This window comes from Myotis myotis, unplaced genomic scaffold (assembly GCF_014108235.1).
Source record: "Myotis myotis isolate mMyoMyo1 unplaced genomic scaffold, mMyoMyo1.p scaffold_m19_p_15, whole genome shotgun sequence".
NCBI classification, from domain to species: domain Eukaryota; kingdom Metazoa; phylum Chordata; class Mammalia; order Chiroptera; family Vespertilionidae; genus Myotis; species Myotis myotis.
The window spans coordinates 33098855-33119261 of NW_023416319.1; the positions used below are offsets into that span (position 1 = coordinate 33098855).

Consider the following 20407-nt stretch of genomic DNA (forward strand, 5'->3'; position numbering starts at 1 on the left):
CTACACAGTAATCCTCCAATCACACAACTAATAAAGTGAACCTCCTACAGTAGAAAACAACCAGGAAATTATCCAGCACCTGGAACGTGCCTGGTTAGAGTAGGTATCCAATGAATGAATACTAATTGAATAAACAGAACCACCTTCAATGAAAAAGTATCTCATGTTAACTTGGATGTTTATTATCTGCCCTGAGGTACTTGAAAGAAATGTGAGGAATTTCTTATGTGATTAACTTTTTGACATGAAATCGAGTAATAAGGAGATTTCTCCTAGCTAGCATGGAGATTTAAAGAAAATAGATGAAGGCTTTAAAACTCAAATCAAATTAATGTTTTTATATTCATTTTTTATTTCATCATCTACCTACTTGACATTTGAAATCCGAGGATTATCACGGTGACAAAAATTTTTCCCCGAGAGTTCAAGAAAAAAAACTTTTAAAAACTATAGACATGGGGCAGATACTTTGTAAAATAATTTGCAATTCCTCAAAAGGTTCAAAGTAGTATATACACAACATATCTGAAAATATATGCCATCACAAAAAAATGTGTACATGAATGTTCATAGTAGCATTATTCATAATCGCTAAAAAGTGGAAACAATCCAAATGTCTGTCAACTGATGAATGGATAATAAAATATAGTATGTCCATACAATGAAATATTATTTGACCATAAAGAAGGTACATACAAAAGGCTATATATTGCATGATTCTATTTATATAAAATGCCCAGAATAGGCAAATCTAGAGAGACAGAAAGTAGATTAGGAGTTGCCTAGAGGGGGTGGGGGCTTTCAAGGAGGGTAGGTTGGAGGAAAGTGGGGAGCAACTCCTCATGGGCACTAATGAATATGGGGTTTGTTTTGGGGTTGATGAAATGTTCTAAAATTGATTGTGGTCGTGACTGCATAACTCTGTAAATATTCTAAAAGTAATTGAGTTGTATACTTTAAAGAGGTGAATTGTAGGGTATATGAATTATATCTCAATAAAGCTGTTATAAAAAAACTACAGCAGATATGATTTTGCTTCGCTTATGGTTTTTAAAACGCTGTCCTAAAGATTCAGCTTTTTAATTTAACTAGTAGAGTGATGGAGCTGCTTAACATTGTGACAAAGGGGCCAGACATGATCAGCCTGAAATAACCATGAGAAAAATTGCAATCCCCAGGGAGAGGGTTCATTGTTCAACATAAGTTGTGATGCGTGCCCGCACAAAGGACACGGAACGCCAGAAGTCCTCATATTCTTTTCATATTCTGTCATGACAAAGTTTCCCTAACCACCTAGGTACTGGGACAAATGTCAGGGAAATTGCATAGAAGCTGACTTGTATCACTCCTGAAAAATTAACTCCCATGTCTACTAAGCTGTAGTGACACTGCACTTCCCAATGTTTTGCAATAGCAGGGCCTTTGCACCTGCTATTCTCTGCATCTGAAGTCCTCATTCTTCTCTCAGGTCTCTACCTCACTGGCTCCTCATCAATCAAGCCCCTGTTCCAATGTCATCTTCTCAGGAAAAGTTTCTTAGTCCCTCCTAGCTAAAACCTTCTTCCCTACAGAAACCCTTCTCTCGTTGCTCTGTTTCATTTTTGCCAAGGCACCTAGCACTATCTGAAATTTTTATGTGTTTATCAGTTTGTTGTCTACCTTCCCCGTCAGAAAGCAAGTTCCATGTGGACAGGAACCACAGTATTTCCCTAGGCCTACAACACTATCAGATAGGCAGTGAGTACTTGATAAATATTTATTGAGCAAATTATCTGCATGGTACAAGTCATAATAAAACTTTATAAACAACATCCAAAAGGTCAGTCTCTATACTTGAAGATCACACCTTGTATAGGAGTCTAGGGACACTGACCCTCTAAGAATAGTCTGCAGCCAACTCCTGGTGGAAAGGGCACATGGCTCAGACGGGAAACCCAGTTGGTCACCAAGGACTCCTGTGCTCTTGCTCTAATCTTCCCTCACCAAGGTCCCAAGTCAGATGGCAGAGTGAGCTCAGGGCCCTTTGCTGTGGGTTTATAAATAAGCCTGGGCTCATTACTGATCCCAGAATGGCCTACATGGCAACTCGCCCTCAGCTTGCTCAGTTAGTAGGCCTGCTCCCAGTAAGGTCAGCAAATAACAGTCATGTAGAGAGCAACCCACAACAGCAACCTGGCCTGCAGGTCACACAAACACCACACATTTAAGATCCTCTCTCAAACTGTGACCCCAGGTTCTACTGAAGCAGTTCTTCTCCATCATGTCTCAGAGCTAGGTTTCAGTTTATTCACGAATCCCTGAGTATAGGATTAAGATGCTTCATTGTAGTGCAAACTCCTTGCCTTCCAAATGAGGAGCCAGTGGCAATTAACTTCTGTGGCTTGATATGAGGCAGAGTAACGGAATGATTAATAACAGGGTTCTAGAGGCAGATGGTTTTGAGTGGAGGGTCTTAGTTCTCTCACTTCCTAACTGTGTCACCACAGTGAGGTTGTCCTGTGTGAACTTGAGCATTTTTTTCAATTCCTCTGAGCTTGCACCTCTACATGGGTTGCTCTCTACATGACTAAGTTACATAATCTATGCAAAACACTTAGCACAGTGCACTCCGGTGAGGTATTGCCATTAAAAATAAGGATTCTAGCAGGCACTTTTTGACCTCTCTTCTCAAATGCAGAATCTCTTTAAGGGACCACAGAGCTGGGAAGGTTGCAAGGCCACTTGAGTGGATACCAGGACCTTAATTAATAGACTGTAGATCCCTGAACTCAGGCATGGCTAGATAATGCATAGCTATTAGTGGGAAGTTAAGAAACACCATCCAGTTCAGTTGCCGCATTGGTGATAACAGGGCATGTGGACATTAAGTTCTATGCAACTCCACAGAAAGCCACCCAGTGAAAAATGTGTTACCTAATCCAGGCTGCATATGACCCAGACATGCCAGAATTGTGTTGTCATTTATGAAAACAATTCATTTCCAATTCTACTAAAGGTAGTCACAGGTCCCTCACCTCACAGAGCTACTCTGTCTTCTCAATATTTGTAACAACAGCTTAAGATTTACAGTAACTCCTTTCTGTTGTACATTTCCATGTAAGTTTCAGTCCAGTCCATTTCATATTCACAGTATTTCAGTGTGATATGCAAAGTGAGTAGTATTAATGCTGTTTTGGTTTTTTTTCTTGGTTCTACTTTGTTCTATCGCAGCAGGAGTATGAGACCCAGAGAGGTTAAGCAACTTGCCCAGGAGTCACATAGCTGTTCAGTAGCCAGTTGGAAGGAACACTTAGTCCCATGAGCTTCCCTTCACATCGGTGCTCCTCAGGCTGTAGCATGCATATGAATCACTGGGATCTGATTACAATGCATTTCTGAATTCAGTGTGTCTGGGGGAAACTAGGATTCTTCATGTCTAACAAGCTCCCAGGAATTGCTGTTACTGGTAGAATATACTTCTCCATACCCTCATAACACCCCAAGCATGTCCCTCCTGATACTTCCTCAAATGCAGTTGCATCATTTGGGTAGTCATTCATTCCCCGCCCCCCCCCCCCCCCCCGCCCCAACTAGATTGTGAACTCCACAAGAGCAGGAACTATGGTTTGTTCACTATTTTAACCTGATTGTCCAGCACCATGCCTGGCAAAAAGGAACTGAATGAATATTTTTTGAGGAATGAAGGAAAAGCAACCTATTTCCAATGACAAAGCCACAACACTTGAATATTAAGACTCTCATTGCTTATTGAAAAAGAGCATTTATCAAGTATTATTTGTTGTCTTAAGTCATATTATAATATCATTGCCAGGTCCCAAAATAACATAACCAGAAGAAGCTTTGCAGGGTCATCCAATTTAGACCTACAGATGTCTCACAGAACTAAGCTGGGGTCCAGTGCAATAGAATCACACTTTGGGGCCAATAGAATGGGTGACTGTGAGGCCATTCTAAGGGTAAGGGGGGAGTGTAGAGCAAGCAGGGCAGATGAGGCTCGATAACACTCCACACACAGCATGAAAGGAGTCGCCTCGCCTCTGCTTCCACCCAAGGATGCTGACAACACCAATCCCCCATGGGTTGCAGGTTTTCCAAATGCCAAGAGCTGTGCTAAGCACTCTACACAGACCATCTCATTTTTATCCTCTCTACACACCTGTGACATAGGCACTTGTTTCATAGGTATGGAAGCAGAGACATAGGGCTATCTACACTAATAAAAGAGAAACATGGTAATTGGCGTACGACCGCTACCCTTCCCATTGGCTAATCCCCCTGTCACTCACAGAGTAGGGCCGAGATATGCAAATTAACTGTCAGCCAAGATGGCGGCCGGCAGCCAGGCAGCTGATGCGAACAGGGAGGCTTGCTTGCTTCAATGACGGAGGACTCCAACGTTCCCCGCCTGACTTGCCGGCCTCTCAGCTGCAACTCTAAGCAACTATGTTGCGAATATAGAAGCTAAAAAAAACCCAGAAACCTGCTTTACTCAGCGGGGCTTCAGCCAGCCGGACCGCAACATTGTATCAAATACAGACGGTAAACAAAGGCCAGAAACCTGTTTTCAGCAGACGAGGCCTCAGAGCTAAAGCTGGCCCAGAATAAAAAAAAAGAAAAAGAAAAAAAGGAGCGGTTGGGAGCTTCAGTCCCAGCCTGAAAACAGCCCTCAGCCCCTCAGCCAGACTGGCCAGGCACCCCAGTGGGGACCCCCACCCTGAAGGGTGTGTGACCAGCTGCAAACAGCCATCATCCCCTCACCCAGACTGGCCAGGCATCCCAGTGGGGACCCCCATCCTGATCCAGGACACCCTTCAGGGCAAACCAGCCAGCCCCACCCATGCACCAGGCCTCTATTCTATATAGTAAAAGGGTAATATGCCTCCCAGCACCCGGGTCAGCGGAGCCGCGAGGCCTCCAGGCACCGGGATCAGTGTGACAGGGGGCATTGCCCAAACCCCCTGATTTCCCTGAAGCTCTGTGTGTGACAGGGGGCGGGCCCCCCCTCCGCCCCCCACGGGCCCTGCTCTGTGTGTGACCGGGTAGAGCCATAACCTCCCCATCTGCCCTGCCCTGAGTGTGACAGTGGCAGTGCCCCAACCCCCTGATCGGCCCTGCTCTGTGGGAGATAGAGGGCGGTGCCCCAACCCCCTGATCCGCCCTGCCCTGAGTGTGACAGGGGGCAGTGTGCCAACTCCCCTATCGGCCCTACTCTGTGAGTGACAGGGGGGAGCTCCCCAACCCCCTGATTGACCCTGCTCTGTGCATGACAGGGTATGGAGCCCTAACCCCCTGATGGGCCCTGCTCTGTGCGTGACAGGGTATGGAGCCCCAACCCCCTGATGGGCCCTGCTCTGTGCGTGACAGGGGAAGGCACCCCAACTCCCCAATTGGCCCTGCTCTGAGCCCGACCAGGGGCTGCACCTAGGGATTGGGCCTGCCCTCTGCCACCCAGGAGCAGGCCTAAGCCAGCAGGTCGTTATCTCCCGAGGGGTCCCAGACTGCGAGAGGGCACAGGTCAGGCTGAGGGACCCCCTCTTCCCCCAAGTGCACAAATTTTTGTGCACCGGGCCTCTAGTTAAACTATAAGAGAGGAAGCCAAGATCTGGACCCAGGCAGTGTGGCTTCAAAGTCCATGCTTCTAACCACATTGTGTATTGCCAGCAAGCACGCTGGGAAAAGACACAATTGCTTGAAGATGGGAGTGACTTTACTCCCTTGTTAGTAGCCTGATAAAAGGCTCCAACAAATCCCAAATAGAGGGAATTGGGGAGAAATACATCACATCAACAAGGGGTGACTATTTATTCAAAAGGAAAGATCCAACAATATAGCATAGAAAAAGTGAGACTTTCTGTCACAACAAATGCTCAAATAGTTTGACTCTCTTTGGCTTAAGGTTAAATATCCAACCCCACTGAAAGGTTCAGTAAGAGTCTGTTAAGTAATAAGTCGCAAAGGTCCCAGATTCCTTTCACACTTCATTAGGTCTCTTATGAAACCTTGCATTAATGATTGGGCAAAATCTGAGAAGATCATCACATGGAAGAAAATAGAGTTTTGTGGAGTATGTGCATCCGATGTAGAAAGTCAAAAAGTCAAAAGGACAGAGTGTTTTTCAAAAGCTTAAAAAGAAGATGTTCCACAGTTATATTTTAACACTGTCAGAAAATGAGGAATCAAGAAAACAGGGGAAGAGAATGCATTGTCCAATTGGGTATGAGAAAAGAGTGAAGAATCTTGCTTATTACAAAATATTTTAAAATGTGGAATAAAACTAAATAGTAGCAATACAGTAGTCCCCCCTTAACCATGGTTTCACTTTCTGCTGCTTCAGTGACAAGGGGTCTACCTCCCGTGGTCCAAAAATATTAAATTGAAAATTGCAGAAGAATTCACACGTTTTAAATTGCACACTGTTCTGGACAGCGTGATGAATTCTCAAGTGGTCCTGCACCAGACGTAAAGCATCCTTTGTCCAGCACATCCACGCTGTGTACACCCACCATTGGTCACTAGTAAGCATCTCGGTTACCAGCCTGACCATTGGAGTATCCAGTGCTAGTGTTCCTTTAAACCTTATTATACTTAATGATGGCCCTAAGAGGCAAGGGAGTGATGCTGGCAATATGAATATGCCAAAGAGAAGCTTTTACTTAAAATGCTTCCTTTAGGTCAGGGGTGGGGAATGTCCGGCTTGCTGGCCATAGAAGATCCGAGAAATCATTTGGTCTGGCCCTGCCAAGGCATTAGGGATGAGTTAATTAAATCTTTGACCAAATATAGCAGGCTCTTTCCTCAACATAAACTTATAGAAACTACTAGAAGCCTGGTGCACGAAAATTCATGCACTCGGGGGGAGGGTCCCTCAGTCTGGCCTGCGCCCTCTCCCAGTCTAGGAGCCCTCAGGGAATGTCCAACTGATGGCTTAGGCCTGCTCCCTCAGTCTGGCCTCCCTCTGCAGGAGGCAACCGGGTAGACTGATCAGGGGATATGAGCAGCCGGCCCCGCCTCCCCCAATCACCCTTCTGCTGCTGCTCATTGCCAATGCCCCCGGATAGCCATCCCCTCCCTCTGCCCACTGGCACGCGCCTTGGCTGGCCTGGCACCACCTGCTCACCGGTCCCGCACCCCCCCCGCCCCGCCCACTGCAGACCAGTTGTTCTGCTGTTCAGTCGATTTGCATATTATGCTTTTATTATATAGGATAGGATAATGACACAGCTTATGAGTTAATGTAGGCTAATTTTTAAATTGATAACTTTATATGGCCCTTAAATGATGTTATAAATACCCAAATGACCCTTGGCAGGAAAAGATTCCCCACCCCTGCTTTAAGTGAAAGGGTTGGTACAGTACAGTAAGCTATTTTGAAAAAGAGAGAGATGGACCACATTTACATAACATTTATTATAGTATATTGTTATAATCATTCTATTTTATTATTTGGTATTGTGTTAATCTCTTACCGTGCCTTATTTATCATAGGTATATATGTGTGGTAGACAGACAGACTTGGGCAGAGCAAGGATGGGCCAGGTACAGAATGTCACCAGGATAGAAAGCCCCAGGTACCAAGCAAAGGACAACTGTAGGGCAGGACTTCATCCCCAGGTGACCTTTCCTCCCCTAGCATATCAGTGGAAGGTCATGCCATTTAGACCCCCTGACCTTTCCTCCCTAAAGGTAACTTCTACCCCTCTGTTGTATTTCAGCTCTAGAAATACAACAGAAAGCAGCAAAACCAGTCAAGCAACACCAAGGCTGACCTCAGGACCAGGTGCATTAGACAATGACCCCCTGCCCTGGCTCTGATCAAACAGTGGAAACCTAGACCCTAAAAGAACACACCTGGAAAGCTGCTGAATATTGTATTGAGATCTTCCCCTGGGACCTCCCCTAAAATCTCCACCTTAAAACCCTTAGGACGGAGGACCCAGTGTGCTCTCCTTCTTGGGAGCATGCAGGTGCGTATCCCTTTCCCCCTCCTACCTCCCCTCCCCCACCCCAGGTGAGCCACCATTACCTTCCTCACTTCCAAGGGCCCTTTCCGTTACCTCTATAATTTTTTTCCTAAGCCCATTTCTTCTACAAATTATTTCTACCTCTGTGATTTTCTAAGTAAATGTTCACTTATAGTTTGAGTCTTGATTCTGAATTCTTTCCTAACCAGAACTCAAGTATGAGGTTGCTGAACCCAGGTCCAGTCTGATCCCACCAGTGTGGTGCTGTTTCCGAGGACAACAACATATATATTAAAAAAACAACAAAAAACAAACCAAGAATATATAGGTTCAGTACTATTCGAGGTTTCAGGTATCCACTGAGGGCCTTAGAACATATTCCCCACAGGTAAAGGGGGACTAATATACTAAAATACAGCCATAGGGTCTTGAATAAAACATTATTGTGAAAAAAAGTTGAGCTATACAGATTGCTTTTTACCAAACTTGTCTTATCATTATTTGTCTTTGAAGGCCCAAGACCTGGTTCTGCCACTTCCTAGTAATGCTCTCAAGCTTGCGTATTTCTTCCAAGATTCAGTTTCTTCATCTATAACATGGAAATAACAAATACTTACCTTCTACAATTACTGTGAGCCTTACATTAAATGACATACTGCCACCTACACACAGATGAAATGTGTTTATAATATGTAACAATTATTGGTATATACTATGAAAAGATTATTGTATATTAAACTTTGTGTGTTAAAAATAGAACCATATAAAATGTCACATAGGCATGCAGCCTTAAAAAATCAACTTCATCCATAATTACACCCACAAATTTTAGTCAATTTACCACATAACAATTGTGTTAAAAATTAGAAAGTCTTATGACTCAGTAGTGTAGATTTTGGAGGGAAAAATTCCACTTTAATTTATGGGAATGCTTTATAAATTGTAAAGTACTAAACAATACTAACTGTGTTTTCATTGTATTATCATCCTGTTGGCTTCTAGAAGAACTGGAGATGCCATCAAATTAAAATCACTCAACACATTAAACTACAAATTTTTATTCACAGGAATTCAATATGAAATTTACTTATAAATACTGTTACCAGTATTTATAAACTTTTAAGAAGTTACAACAACATAAATAATAGACATTAAGTCAACAAAGATAACAAACAAAATTTTTAGAATTGTTCCCACAATTTCATCTTCCAGATTTGTGGGGGTAGTAGTAGAAATTAATATCCAGTTTTTAGATGTCATATCCAGAATGATCCTGCTTCCTAGAGGAAAAAAGAGAGAGGTAGCCTCAAATGAACACATTTATAATTCTGATTTTTTTAAAAACTAAGTCTAATATTTGCACTGTAAAAAAATAGTGATGAGGAATCACCTTTTAGGCAAGACTCGGCGTATTTGTAACCAACCAAAGAACTAAAATGTTTTACTCCTTAATGAATTAAAATATTTTTCATGCACTCATTTTGGCTACTTTATGTCATAATCATAGATTTTTCTATATCCCAAACTTGCCTCTCTTTCTCAAAGAAACAGCTCAACCACTTTGTAACATATATAAATGTCTAATCCCTCCTATATACATAAAACTAATATTGTATGTCAACTATAATTGAAAAGTAAATGTTTAAAAAAGAAACTAGCCCAGCCCGTGTGGCTCAGTAGTTGAGCATGGACCTATGAACCAGGAGGTCACAGTTTGATTCCCAGCCAGAGCATATGCCTGGGTTGCAGGCTCAATCCCAGTGAAAGGTGTGCAGGAGGCAGCCAATCAATGATTCTCTCTCATCATTGAAGTTTCTATCTCTCTCTCCCTCTCCCTTCCTCTCTGAAATCAATAAAAATATATTTAATTTTTAAAAAGAAACTAAACAGCTCAAGGAACTATCAAAATAACTTCTTTTTTATGTTATCAGTATTTATAAAGTCTTATCTGCTAAGTCATTTACATTATTTTACAATGGTATCGGTGAAACTGTCATTCTTCCAACCCATAATATAGTAGGTATTACCAGGAAATGAAAATTTGAAAACATGGAAAAAGGCAGGTAAAAACATTTCTTTTTAGTTAAAAAAAAAAATGAAACACCAAGCCCTGGCCAGTGTTGCTCAGTAGTTGGACCATCAGATGAGAACCAAAGGGTCTCAGTTTCAATTCCCAAAAGTATGTACCTGAGTTGCAGGTTCTACCTCTGCCGTGGGAAGGGCGCAGTCAGGGCATGTGTGGGAAGCAGCCTATCAATTGTCTCTTTCACATTGATGTCTTTCTCTCTCTCTCTCTCTCTCTCTTTCATCCTCCTTCCCTCCCTTCCACTCTCCCTAGGAAATCAATGGAAAAAATATCCTCAGGTGAGGATTAACAAAATAAAAAATCAAACAACACAAGGTCTTTTTCATTATCTTGATTTTTTTCCCCTCAAGATCCTCTGACTCATATTCTGGTCATTTAATATGATATCAGTCACTTAATTTCCTCCACATTTCAGTGTTAATCAAACAGTTTAAAAATAGCTGGAATTTTAAAAAGTATAATAGAATTTGTAAAAGTGTTAATTTGTGGTCGGGTTAACATACTGTTGGCGCATTTTACCAAATGTCAGTCAGGTAGGGAGGTTAGGGTTAAGGTTAGGGTTAGGGTTAGGGTTAGGGTTAGGGTTAGGGTTAGGGTTAGGGTTAACTCCTTTTTCAGGAATGCAAGGTCAAATAAGGATTTTGCAGATGCTTACATCAAAGTTTCTTATAGACACTCAACTTGAAATGAACATCAGTACTCTTAAAAAGTGGCAAGTTTGGGTTAGTGCTATTTTCACTCAAAAACAAAAATGCAGGTTGAGTTTTAAGAGAGGAGAAAAAGAGGGGAAGGTAGATGAGATTTATGCAAGTGTCATTATCTCCCACTTTTAGCAATCTTGATTAATTTCTGTAATAAATAGCCTCGTTCCTAAAGGAAGAAATAATGTGCCTCAAATTACACAGCAATGACTAGCAAAGTGAACACCTAGAATTTCCCCCACATTCAACATTTTGCCTATGCTACAGAAACAAGGGGGAAGAATAACACACGGCTTAAAGTGGCTTTCTCTTCTATAAACTCCGCAGCCAGATTGTTTCCTTTGTTTGTGCCCTGAAGGGTACCTTCAATTTCCTCCAACAACAGCAGGAGAGGGACTCAAATAGGAAGTGAGGGCAAGACGAAACAACTGGTAAAGACTGAAAAGTAGAAATCCATTTCTCACCTGACTCAATCCCAGGTTGTGGCAGATAACAGGGCTCTTTGGTTTCCTCTCTGTCTGCTCTTGCTAGAACAAAGTGCATTCAGCGCAGGTGGTCTCTTAGCAACCTTGGATCCTGGGTCAAAGCACATTAAAAGGTTTTATTGGATCGTGAGCTAGTGTATGAAGCTGAGGGGCGGGGAGCCTGCATAGAGAAACTCTAAAATTACTCTCAGAGAAGTCAGGAAGATGTTGAAGGGTGGACTTTTGAAAATATGACCCTTTAATTTCATTTTATCACACAATTGTGTAGCTAAAAACTGCACCTTTAACAGAAGAGTTAAATTGAATTCTAGGATTTTTCTGGCAGGGCAAACATTCACGATACTTTTTAAAACAACAATTCTTCCAGAGGTGGGGGGTGGAGAGAATGGGAGAAATGTTGTATAGTGTACATACTTGTAACTAGTAGATAAATACATCCTGAAGACCTAATACATAGCACAGTGATTATAAACAAAACAAAAAAAAATACAGCACTATTATGAACATTAAACCTTTTAAGAGACTTGATTTAGTTATTCCCAACTCTAGAAGAAATGACAATTATGTGATCCAACAGAGATGTTGGATAATGCTTGTATGGCAATTATATTACGATATAAATGTATCAAGTACAATGTTGCATGTTAAATATAACTCAATAAAAAAATTCCAAAAATTATTTAAAATATTTTTGCTTCAATATCTACCATGACAACAAACGTCTTTACCTATGCTACAGAACATAACTCAGGAAATTGTCTGCTATAAATTCTATAAGTTTTAAGATTTTTATGGGTAAATTAGAAAGGGGAGGAGTGAATTTACTACAAAAAACCAGGCCATGAAATTCAGTCACAAATGGAAGATTTTTTTGTCTAATAAAATGATTATTATATGAAATAATAGAAGCACAGCTTAGAAAATTGTTAAAACATTTAAAGATGATTAAAACCAATACCTATGACCCCCCCAGCACAATCTTAGGTATGTACCCTGAAGAAATGTATGGCTATCCATACCAGGAAACATATCCAAACATTATTTATAATATCTTCACCCCAAATGCTCATTAGATGATAGATAGATTCAAATAATGGATTTTTTTTAAACAATAATGAGCTACAGCTACATACAAAAACAGAGTTGCTTTTTAAAAGCATAATTTGAAAATTTTTAAAAGCTGGGCCTAAAATAAAATACACAGTGTAAATATAATCATGTAAAGCAGAAAAACAGAATTAAAAGTACATGGTTCCAGAAACAAAATAAGAGAACAAACTGATGGTTTCCAGAGGAGAGAGGTACAGGGAGATAGGCAGAAAAGGAGAAGGCGATTTAAAAGTACAAACTTCCACCCTAGCTGGTTTGGCTCAGTGGAAAGAGCGTCGGCATGTGGACTGAAGGGTCCCAGGTTCGATTCTGGTCAAGGGCATGCATGTACCTTGGTTGCGGGCACATCCCCAGTGGGGGGTGTGCAGGAGGCAGCTTATCGATGTTTCTCTCTGATCGATGTCTCAAACTCTCTATCCCTCTCTCCCTTCCTCTCTGTAAAAAAAAAAAATCAATAAAATATATTTAAAAAAAATAAAAGTACAAACTTCCAATTATAAAATAAGTCATGGGAACATAATGCATAAGGAATATAGTCATTAATATTGTAATCACTATGTACAGTGTGACAGGTGTTACTATATTTATTGTGATGATTACTCTGTAAGGTACATAAAGGTTGAATCACATCTGAAGCTAATACAATAGTATATGTGAATTATAATGAAAACTTTTTAAATTAAAAAAAAAATGCAGTTAAGTGCTGCTTATATGGGTGGCAACAGTGTAGTGGCAAATTTGTCCAGAAAAGCAAGGCATTGGCTACCACAAATTCAGGATGGTGATGGTAAGTGAAGGGAAAGGCAAAGATGGGGACTTCCAGCAATGGTTCATTTCTTGTCCTGGGTGTGGTTACATTGGCAATCACTTTTTAACTACTTATTCAACTCTAAATAAAAGTTTTATTTTCTGTATGTATGTGAGACTTCACAATAGAAATATTTAAAAAATAAAACAGAAATAACCTACAAATGTGAATGGTGGTCATAACAGTCAAGTTTGGGTGGAATGACTGTGATTTTTTTTTCTTCTGTTTTTGCTTTTTTCATTTCTCATATTTTTCATTTAAAATAATGTTGCTTAGCTCTGGTGTGCTCAGCGGTTAGAGTGTGGGCCTGTGCATCAAAGGGTGGCAGGTTGGATTCCCCATCAAGGGTAGTATGTGGGTTTTGGGTTCGCTCCCCACTCCTGGTCTGGGTGCATGGGGAGGGCAACCAGTCAATGTGTCTCTCTCATCTCTCTCTCTCTCTTTTCCCTCCCTCCCTTCCACTCTATCTGAAAAGCAATGGAAAAAAATATCCTCAGGTGAAGATCAACAACAAAATAATAAATAAAACAATGTTGCTTATATAACTTTAGAAAACTAAAGAAATTAATCTTCTTTCTTCCTTATATATTTAAAAGTAATATAACCTGATTTTATTTTTGTCAAACCAGTCATTTAACACATGACGATATCCTGGTCTTCTGTAATAAATGCGCTCTTTTGCTAAACAACATGTTCTTGTCTCATTCAAAATACTCATGAGAAACAGGAATGTGTTTGATTCCTGTTTGGTTCTTCTCCATGATGTCAGATCTGTTTATAGATCTAAATCATTGGAAGGACACAAATTAGTATCATCACAAGTTCACAAACACACTCAGATTCTACTGTGGGTCAAGTGAAGAGGATCTCAGTATGTCGATTTACATTAGCTAGAAGCTTAGTAACCAAGTGTTTCTTCTCTGAGATTGCAGGGACATTCTTTTGGGAGAAAACTATTTAACAGCAGCATATTTTAGGGAAAAATTTTGTTATTGAATAAAACATACACCAAAAATATAAATAAATTTCAAACAAGTGAAGTATCCTAGAACATAGATAGTGTGACTAGCTCAAGACCTCGGTCTTATCTTGAATCATAGTATTTAAAAATTACAGTTAAAATATAATATCACCTCCAATTTCTAATATAAGACATTGTAGGTTGTTTTGGGCCAGATATATTTCATAATTTCAGATGATTGCAAATAATTTCCCTTCCCATTTGTATGCCTCTACCTACCTTTTTTCTCTCCTATTTCCAGAAGATACTGGGAATACATTTATTATTTTATAGAATGTTGTACTGAAAATAAAATGAGTACTCTCTTATCTAGTTTTTAAAATTTATCTTTATTTTTTCTTTTGATTCCATCAAGATTCCAAATAATCTAATTCAAATTGAACTGTTCATTGTTTATTGAATGGTTGAACAGTGGTATCCCACAAAGTAAGTTAGACAGAGAGTAGCGGCAACCTTTGGTCTCTGTGAATTAAACTTCATTGTATTCTCTGTTCTTCACCCTGACATCAGCTTGTAGGGTCTTGATTAAAACCTTTACAATCATATTTTTATATAAAATAGGGTTTCTAAAATCAACTCTGACTCCTGAAACCATAAGAAGAATGTGTTGGGGCCCAGCCTGCATGGCTCAGAGGTTAAGCATCTACCTATGAACCAGGAGGTCATGGTTCTATTCCTGGTCAGGGCATATGCCCTGGTTGCAGGCTCAATTCCCAGTCAGGGGTGTGCAGGAGGCAGCTGATCAATGATTCCCTCTCATCACTGATGTTTCTATCTTTCTCTTCCTCTCTAATATATATATATATATTTTCTTCCTTCCTTCCTTCCTTCCTTCCTTCCTTCCTTCCTTCCTTCCTTCCTTCCTTCCTTCCTTCCTTCCTTCCTTTCTTTCTTTCTTTCTTTCTTTCTTTCTTTCTTTCTTCTTTCTTTCTTTCTTTCTTTCTTTCTAGAAGAAGAATGTGTTAGTTAAATGGCTAGGTCCCCCGGCAAAAACAAAACAATGCAAAACAACAATCTCATCTATTATATAAAACTAGAGGCCCAGTGCACTAATTCGTGCACAGGTAGGGTCCAGGAGAGAGGCTGCGGGCAGTTGGCCGGCGGCCCTGCCCCCAATGGGGGTGTTAGGGGCTGATTGGAGGTGGGGCTGGCCAGGGGGAGAGGTTGTGGGAGGGCTCCAGGGCGTGCCCCCTGGTGGTCAGTGCATGTCATAGCAAGTGGTTGAGCGGCCTTAGGATATCATTAGCATATTATGCTTTGATTGGTTGAATGGACAACCAGACACTTAGCATATTAGGCTTTTATTATATAGCATTATTCCTACTAATTATTGCCACTAAGACAGTGGTTCTCAACCTTCTGGCCCTTTAAATACAGTTCCTCATGTTGTGACTCAACCAAAAAATTATTTTCGTTGCTACTTCATAACTGTAACGTTGCTACTGTTATGAATCATAATGTAAATATCTGATATGCAGGATGGTCTTAGGCGACCCCTGTGAAAGGGCCATTCAACCGCGAAAGGGGTCGCAACCCACAGGTTGAGAACCACTGCACTAAGACATCACCCCTTTCTCAAATTCTCTTCTATTATTCCCCATATTAAGTGTGGATTCTTGGTCAAGACAAAGAACAGAACATACTTTGTAAAGTCTTTTTCACTAAAAGAAAAACACTTTTCATTGGATTCAAGTTTATAATCTTAAACATGAGTCACATTTCAAAAATATTTTCCTTTTTGACAAAAATGTGCTTAAACTACTTGTTTCCATTAATATCTAACAGTCAAGATAATATTGACAGAAGTTCCCCAGAGACATATGTTTAAAAAAATGACACATAATTGAAATCTGTCCATTTTTGCTTAACAGGTCCCTTAAGTATAATAATGACTCTTTGTTGAGACCATGTGCCAGGCCATGCTATGCTCTATCAGGACATGGAGCAGCTACCCAGGCTACTCATTATTCCAAGTTGGAGCCTGGATACTACTAACTTCTCCAGTCCCCAGATGCCACCCTCTTTCAACTACACGGATTTATTAATGTTTTCTAATTAAAAGTCCCGTTTGAAAAGATCTGTATTCCAGTGGAAACCGACTGTACTGAAATGGAAATATCCACATGTAATTATTAACGGCCACTCTCTTTCTTTGATCTTGGCTCTTTGCAAAAGTGAACCACTGGTTGAACAGTGGGGTGGACAGTCTTGCAGTTACTCTCTGGGCCTGATGACCCTGGTTTTGCCAGAATATCTTTACAACAGCTGTTGTCAGATTATTCACGTCAAAACAATCTGTTCTTTGTAAATGGTACATTCACAAACCACCACTAGCAACCAGGGTAGCTGAAAGTACAATTTTTCTTTTTAATCTATTTTTCACCAGCTTTTACTACCTGTGATTTCATTCTTGTTTATTAATTAGTTCATTACCTTCCCACTGATCAACTTATAACTGACAAGTTTCTCCCCTTGACCTCCTTATCATTAGCTGGACAGAGAAATAACAAGAATGCTTTTAGAACATGGTGGTTGAGAGATGGGTCTGGAATTAGATGGATAGGGCTTGACTCAGATCTGCCACTTGCCATGAGACCCTGGACAAGTTACATTAACTCTTCGTGCCTCAACATGTCTATAAAATGGGGCGATAATAACAGTACCTACTTCTTAGGGTAGTGTGAGAATTAAATAAGATAATAGTGGTGCCTAACACATAAACACTGAATAAGAGATGGTGACTATTATTATTCATTGTCATTTAGCACATTACCTTGTAGATGGTACCCTTTGAATGAATCATCCTTTTCAGGTACTTTTAAGCACCTAAACATGCAAAATTATCAAACACCGACTTATCCTTTGAAACCCAATGTTACCTCCTCTGTGACCCATCCTAACTTTCTCAGGTAGAATTTATTGCTCACTTGTCTGTAGCATTTTGTAGCTCATGATACTGTATTGTGGTTGCTTGCATGTACCACCCCATAGGTAGTTGCTGTCTTCCTCCTAGGAAGTGGGGAGGGCCTTACTTACCCATCCTGGACCCCAGTACCCCATAATAACTGCATGGAAAGTAGAAGCTTACTTGGAAAACTGAAAGTGCATGTTGTTCAAATTATCATTACATCAAGAAAAACACATATAAGAGCGAGAAAAAGTAGGTTTACAGCTGTTAATATGCAAAACAGAGTTTATTCTTGTATTGTTATTTCTTATTGTATAGTTTGTCATTATTATTAGTTATTATTTCATATCCTTACTTATGATTTATTTTTTATATAATGATGGCTGGTAATTCAACCTACTTTAGCCCACCCCTGTATATTAAGTCTACTTTTCCCAGAAAATATTTTAAAAATAAAATCTCAAAGTTGGGTGTTTTCAATTTGTCTCCATATGGGAAAGGTCTCTTTCCCATAAAAGTTATATTCAATAAAGTATCTTTTAGAAACTTCGGAATCATATGGTAATTACGTCTTGTCGATGTTTTCACTTCTGTGGGTTTTTTTTCCTTCTTCTTCTTGTAATTAGGAAACCAAGTCAAGTTGTTGGAAGGCAACAAAAATTTGGCACTGGCCCTACGGGTTTTAGGATAGGAGTGTCCTGTTGGGATGGCTACCGTTTCTATGGTATAATGAAGATTTGTCCCCTTAAGACTCCTGAAATGGGTGCTGTGTGGCAACACAGGAGACATGAACTCCTGAAATTTGAGTCATTCGGAACTTAAATGAAAAGTTGGGCCTTTTTAATAGAAAATGGATTTTGTTTGTTCTGTAAATTTCTAAAATTTGAGTTCAAGTTGTATTTTCTGAACTAATTAAGCTTCATTTGATTCTCCCAAAGCTGAGTTATGTGAGAAAGGAAGTGTAATGTACATCTGAAAAATTAATTCATCAATCATATGTGCCTTGCCTGAGAGAAAGCTTGAATGAGAATCATAATAAATGGCATGTGGCTTTATACTTAAATGATTGCAGGCATGATTATTGTACCTTGTTTCCTAATTAAAATAGGACTTCAAGGAAATTTTTCTCTTTCTAGCTAAAAAAAAAACACCCAACAGTGGTGAAGGGTCTGAAATATTACAGAAATGTTGGCACTGGAAAAGACATGTGAAATTCTGTAAACTTCTCATGTGACAAATGAGAAGTACAGCAACTTGTCTGAGGTCACAGTTACTTTCTTTCAGAGCTACTAACATAACTGCCTCAGCAATTTTTCAAAATTTCTGATAAATTGGATTCTGCGTTTCATGAGATGTAACTATTTGGAGATAGTCTACCTTCATCACCTCCCAACTTCTTTGACTCAGGCCAAGGTGAGACCAAAGAGTCCAGAATAAAGATGGTCACAAGTGAAAACTAGAGAACTTAGCCAGGCAGACACTCACTAGGCACAGAACTTGACAAATTGGACTTCAACTGAAAACAACTTGGGCTTTGTCACACATGGTCGGTGGAGTGGGGAGCGAGCAAAGGTCTTGGGGCCAGATGGAACTGGTTTTAGATCCTGGCTCTGGCTGGTATTAGCTGTGTAGCCTTGGACCAGGCATTTAACCCCACCAGCTACCCCATCTGGAGAACAGAGATAATGCCTGTCTTCCAGGGGGTTGAAAGGATTATATTCATAACTACAGTTAAGAAGGACCTATACATACTTTGACTCTAATCTCATAAAACCTTGTGAGGTGAGTTATTAACACTCCTATTTCCAGAGAGATTAGGTAATAAGATCACACACCAGGGATAACCAGGGATTTGAATGGAGGTCTGTTTGGCTCTAAAGCCTTAGCCTCTGCAGTATCTCAAGACTGGGAAAAGGTAAAACAAGAGCCCAGCATGCCTGACACAGGATAAAATAGTGGTTGGTATGAAGAAGCAGCAGAATCAGAAAGATGGCAGCTCAAGTACAGTTCAGAGAGGTGAGTGATCAGGTGGACAAGAGGAAAACCTGGTACTCCAGACGGACAGGGGGCCCCACACCTGGGTGGAAGCCCTCTACTTCTTTTCTCTTCAACTGCACCTCCCATGCCTTCTTTCTATGCCAACACCTATCCAGTCTGGGCCTTTCTGAGCCATCTACAACCATGTCTCCAATGTTTTAAGTAACTATTTTAACCCTAAAATGAACTATTTTTCTACACATGAACAAACATCTCCTCTCAACCATCCACTACCAATACTCTGAAGGCTGAGATTTCCCGCGACCACATTCCTGCCCCAACAGGAGATTGGACATTGCCCCTAAGAAGACATAAATTATTCAGCTACAGGCACTTAACATTAAGAAATATTCTAGAACCGAAAGAATCAAAATGTTTTCAAACTTCTCCCTGCCAAGTTCCCCAACCCTCTCCATGAATGACAGCTGTAGTGGACTCTTGCAAGGTCAGTGACCTGCCCAGGCCCTGGCTGGGCCCCTGTCTCCCCAGGCTTCAGCAGGAAACCCCAACACAGCAGTGCCATCCAAGCCCCATCCTCTGTGGAATGAGAAGTGGGACGGGGTGGGGGGGGGGGGGGGAGGAGGGGTTGTTTGTTTTTTGTCTTCAGGATTCATACATCCAAACAAGTGTCATCACAGGTTTGGGGTTGGTGAGTGGAGGACAGGAGAGAATCTCTGGACCTGTTTGAGTTCTAAAAAGCGTTTGCCAAAATCTCTTAAGCTATCTTCTTGGCCAGCAACACACACTCCTCTGCATAAACGCATTGGTAGTGATTTTTTATTCATGGAGGTACAGGCGTGATATCTGACGCTAGCTAAATGTTCGTTGGAGTCCAATTTAGCTGAGAGGATAGATGACTAGGTTGGGGAACCCAATTTCCAGTTAATGAAAGTCTGTGACTTTTTTTTAGGCAGAGTTATTTTTCCAGCATTTAGCATAGAACTCGGAACAAAATAGGTGCTCAATTTAAAACAATGTGGGGTGGGGAGGATATGGTATGACTTTAAGGTGCCTTTTTTCTGTGCCTTACAAGCTCATTACTTAGGAGGTGAGCCCAAGTAAATCACTGAGTCGTTTTCCAAGAATGTACAGCCTTCCAAGGGGAAGTCTGAGCAAAAATGTTCGTTTCTGGTAAATAAGTTTTGGGTGGGAAGGCCCCTGTGGAATACTGACACTGTCCTGTCCGTACTCCTCATGTATCATGGAACAAGCTCACTCTGATTTGTATCATGAAATGTTTTCTATCGTCTACAGTTACAGCTTATTGGCCCATTGCTAAGTTAGCATCGT

General features: G+C 40.7%; 1 protein-coding gene across 3 annotated transcripts in view; it reads right to left on the reverse strand.

Moving 5' to 3' along the window:
• Positions 1-9003: 9003 nt before the first annotated feature.
• Positions 9004-20407, reverse strand: part of MRLN (myoregulin) — a 30569-nt gene continuing 19165 nt past the window's right edge. For all 3 annotated transcript variants that reach the window (XM_036336810.1, XM_036336811.1, XM_036336809.1), the window contains 2 exons: positions 11213-11324; positions 9004-9241 (listed from right to left, as the gene is read on the reverse strand). In XM_036336810.1, coding sequence (XP_036192703.1) covers positions 9081-9241; positions 11213-11291 — 240 coding nt within the window. In that variant the 5' untranslated portion in view covers positions 11292-11324 and the 3' untranslated portion in view covers positions 9004-9080. The remainder of the gene's footprint in view (positions 9242-11212; positions 11325-20407) is intronic.